Source organism: Chiloscyllium plagiosum, chromosome 17 (assembly GCF_004010195.1).
Source record: "Chiloscyllium plagiosum isolate BGI_BamShark_2017 chromosome 17, ASM401019v2, whole genome shotgun sequence".
NCBI lineage: Eukaryota > Metazoa > Chordata > Chondrichthyes > Orectolobiformes > Hemiscylliidae > Chiloscyllium > Chiloscyllium plagiosum.
The window spans coordinates 63,004,291-63,008,865 of NC_057726.1; the positions used below are offsets into that span (position 1 = coordinate 63,004,291).

Genomic DNA, 4,575 nt, shown 5'->3' on the forward strand with positions numbered 1-4,575 from the left:
CCCTCGTCCACCTCCTTAGTCACCTTCTCAAAGAATTCAATAAGGTTTGTGAGGCAAGACCTGCCCTTCACAAAACCATGCTGACTATCCTTGATCACATTATTCCTATACAGATGTTCATAAATCCTATCCCTTACAATTCTCTCTAAGATTTTGCCCACAAAGAAGTGAGACTCACCGGCCTATAGTTACTATTCTTGCCTTTTCTTCTGTTCTTAAACAGTGAAATGTTGAAGCCGTAAGTGGGCGGCACGGTGACTCAATGGTTAGCACCGCTGCCTCACAGCACCGGGAACCTGGGTTTGATTCCAGCCTCGGGCGATTGTGTGTACAGAGTTTGTGCATTCTCCCCAGTGTCTGCATGGATTTCCACCGGGTGCTCCGGTTTCCTCCCACAATCAAAGATGTTTAGGTTCGGTGGATTGGCCATGCTAAATTGCCCGTAGTATTCAGGAATGCCTAGGTCAGGTGCATTAGTTAGGGGGAAATATAGGGTAGAAGAATGGGTCCGGAAAGGTTAATGTGGATTTGTTGTGCCGAAGGGCCTGTTTCCATACTGTGGGGATTCTATAACCACATCTTACACACAGTGAGGGCAAAGTAAATATCAATTGCAATTTTTATAAAGTCTTTTTTTTGTATGAGTTGTTTGTAAACCCAAAGCAATTATGTTCTTTTTACTTTATTTAACAGATTTTCCAATGTATATTTTGATGTTTATAGTGTGTATATATGAAATAAGGGCTTTAAGCTTCAGTTTTGATATTCTTCAAATGGGGTGAAAACCTGTATGCTTTAGAAAGCAAGCATTTTATTTTCAAGTGATGTCCCTTTAAGAACAGCTGTGGAGTATTCTAAAACAAGGTTGATTGGTTTCCTGCTTATGACATCATGAGGTTCCAAGAGATGTCCATGTGACCTGGCATTGCCATTGGGATCAACAGCTTTGAAGCAAAGAATAAATTGAAATGGCATTGCAGTTGGGTCAGCCCATGTTTCCTACTTGGCGAAAGTGAGGACTGTAGGTGCTGGAGATTAGAGCAGTGCTGGAAAAGCACAGCAGGTCAGGCAGCATCCGAGGAGCAGGAAAATCGATGTTTCGGGCAGGAGCCCTTCATCAGGAATGAGGCTGGAACCTTGGAGGGTGGAGAGATAAATGGGAGGGGGTGGGGCTGGGGAGAAGGTAGCTGGGAGTGCGATAGGTGGATGGAGGTGAGGGTAAGTGTGATAGGCCGGAGAGGAAGGTGGAGTGGATAGGTGGAAAGGAAGATTAACAGGTGGGACAGGTCATGGGACGGTGTTGAGCTGGAAGGTTGGAACTGGGGTAAGGTGGGGGGAGGGGAAATGAGGAAACTGGTGAAATCCACATTGATGCCCTGGGGTTAAAGTGTTCCGAGACGGAAGATGAGGTGGTGTTCCTCCAGGTGTCAGGTGGTGAGGGAGTGGCGTGGAGGAGGCCCAGGACCTGCATGTCCTCGGCAGAGTGGGAGGGGGAGTTGAAGTGTTGGACCACAGGGCGGTGAGGTTGATTAGTGCGGGTGTCCCGGAGATGTTCCCTAAAGCGCTCTGCGAGGAAGCGTCCAGTCTCCCCAATGTAGAGAAGACCACATCGGGAGCAACAGATACAATAAATGATATTGGTGAATGTGCAGGTAAAACTTTGGATGTGGAAGGCTCCTTTGGGGTCTTGGATGGAAGTGAGGGAGGAGGTGTGGGCGCAGGTTTTACAGTTCTTGCGATGGCAGGGGAAGGTGCCAGGACAGGAGGGTGGGTTGTTGGGGGCGCATGGACCTGACCAGGTAGTCACAGAGGGAACGGTCTTTGCGGAAGGCGGAAAGGGGTGGAGAGGGAAATATATCCCTAATACGGAATGGCATTTTTGCAGGAGGTAGGGTGGGAGGAGGTGTAATCCAGGTAGCTGTGGGAGTCGGTAGGTTTGTAGAAAATGTCAGTGTTGAGTCAGTCTCAATTGATGGAGATGGAGAGGTCCAGGAAGGGGAGGTAGGTGTCAGAGATGGTCCAGGTGAATTTGAGGTGAATTTGTGTTGGTGAAGTTGATGAACTGCTCAACCTTTTCGCAGGAGCACGAGGTGACACTGATGCAGTCATCATGCCGGTGTAACTACGGAAGATGGACTGTTCTACGTAGCCGACAAAGAGAGAGGCATAGCTGGTGCCCATACGGGTGCCCATGGCTACCCCTTTCATCTAGAGGAAGTGGGAGGATTTGAAAGAGAAATTGTTGAGGGTGAGGACCAGTTCAGCCAAATGAATGAGAGTGTCAGTGGAAGGGTACTGGTGGGGACGTCAGGAGAGGAAGAAACAGAGGGCTTGGATGTCTGGGTCATGGCGGATGGAGGTGTCGAGGGATTTGGATGTCCATGGTGAAGATGAGGCGTTGGGGGCCGGGGAAACAGAAGTCTTGGAGGAGATGGAGGGCATAGGTGTCTCGAACGTATATGGGGAGTGCCTGAACTGGGGGGTGGATTGGAAATAAATTTTTAGAATGTGGAACTTGCTGTCACAAGGAGTCTTTAAAGAGAGTAGCATTAATAAGGTGAAACTAGATAAGTACTTGAGGAAGAAACAAGAAGTTATGTTGACAGGTCTACTGACAAGGCTCATGTTGAGAATGGACACTGGCACAAACCTGTTGGACTGAATGTCCTGTTTCCCTGTCACGCATATTATGTAATATCCACATTTTCAAATGTAATGGTTGAATGCTACTTACTCATCAACAAACGCTGTATATTTCCCTTTCCAGGGTGATAATGAGCCAGTGTTTGGCGGGACCTTTTGCTAACTGGAATTTTTGGTGTTTCTCCCAAACATCAGGATGAGAAGGCCGAGATCATAACTGAGTCTGATCTGAAGCCTTCCAAAGAGAGAGACGGAGCTTCACTGAGAGCACTGATATATCTTAAGGAGCTCTGTTTGACTGCGTGTACGAAACTAACAGACGCCAGCATAACCAAGGTACTCCATGCTGAGGCATGTTTTTCATATCCGCGTAGGTCATGTTCCAGTAAAATGGAATAGAGTGAGTAAAATAATTACACACAAATGTAGAAGGCTATTCAGCCCATCATACTTTTACTGGCTCTTTGAAAAAACTGCCTGATTAGAGCCTCTCCTTTGATCTATTTCCTAGCCCCTCAGGTACTTCCTTTTCAAGTGCCTATGTTTCCAGTGTGGGGATCAGTTAGGTCAGTTGGCTGGATGGCTGGTTTACGATACAGAGTGGCATCAACAGGTTCACTTCATTGAGGTTAATGGTAGACTGTCCTTCTCGCTACTTCTCATTAATTTTCTAATTCCAATCAAGTACTTTTAAAAGGGAGAGGGACAGACAAAGGCAGCACATGGTCAGTGAAGGAGAGAGAGAGAGAAAAACCCACACTGCTCCCTGACACAGTAGAGAACCTGCACAGTTCTTGCCTTTGCTGTCGAATTCATGTATCGCTGGACATCGGAGTGTGTCTGGGAAAATGAACAAACAGTGACATTCAGAACCTGTTTGGGAGAGGTCACAATACTGAAACAGATAAGTAGATAGTTTTAAATATAGCCTTGCTGTCAATCTACAATAGTGAGTTAAGTGGGTTCTTTCTTGATTATATGTTTTATTTGAGATATGTCTCTTGATTAAATTTAAAAATATAAGCCATAAATATTAAGTTAGCCTGGAGCAGTGTTTTGTAGAGGAATAAGACAATGCTATTTTCTGGGTCTGTAGATTGAAAGGAACAAAAATGGCCCTTAGTAGAGTGATATGCTCTTCTTGTCGGATGTGGGAGTTCAGGGAGAGTTTACGGGTTACTGAGGATTATATCTGCAATAAATGCCATTGGTTGCGAATCCTATCAGATTGAATGGATCATTTGGAGTGACAGTTAGAGGCAATGAGGAATTTACAAGAGCAAGGGGATGTGATGGATGGCAGTTATAGGAAGGGGGGAAAGTCTCAGATACAGTCACATAGATGGGTTAACTCCAGGAAAGGTAAGAGAGGTAGGCAGGTAGTGCAGGGGTCTTTTGTGGCTATCCCCATTTCAAACAAGCATGCTGTTTTGGAAAAAGTACAGGGTGATGGATTCTCAGGGGAATGTAGCACGAACAGCCAAGTTTCTGGTACTGAGACTGACTCTAATGCAATGAAGGGTATGTCGGCTTGCAAGAGATCGATTGTGTTAGGGGATTCTGTAGTCAGAGGTACAGACAGACGTTTCTGTAGCCAGCAGCGAAAAATCAGAATGGTGTGTTGTTCCCTGGTGCCAGAATCAAGGATGTCTGAGAGAGGGTGCAGAATGTTCTCACGGGGGAGAGGAACCAGCAAGACGTCATTGTCCACATTGGAACCAACGACATAGGAAGGGAAAAGGATGAGATTCTGAAGGGAGAATATAGAGAGTTAGGCAGGAATTTAAAAAGGAGGTCCTCAAGGGTAGTAATACCTGGATTACTCCCGGTGCCACGAGCTAGTGAGGGCAGGAATAGGAGGATAGAGCAGATGAATGCATGGCTGAGGAGCTGGTGTATGGGAGAAGGATTCACATTTTTGGATCATTGGAA

General features: G+C 46.1%; 1 protein-coding gene across 3 annotated transcripts in view; it reads left to right on the forward strand.

Moving 5' to 3' along the window:
- lrrc29 (leucine rich repeat containing 29) overlaps positions 1–4,575 on the forward strand; it is a 29,667-nt gene that overhangs the window by 15,651 nt on the left and 9,441 nt on the right. For all 3 annotated transcript variants that reach the window (XM_043707483.1, XM_043707484.1, XM_043707485.1), the window contains one exon: positions 2,839–2,979. In XM_043707483.1, the coding sequence (XP_043563418.1) occupies positions 2,839–2,979 (141 nt within the window). The remainder of the gene's footprint in view (positions 1–2,838; positions 2,980–4,575) is intronic.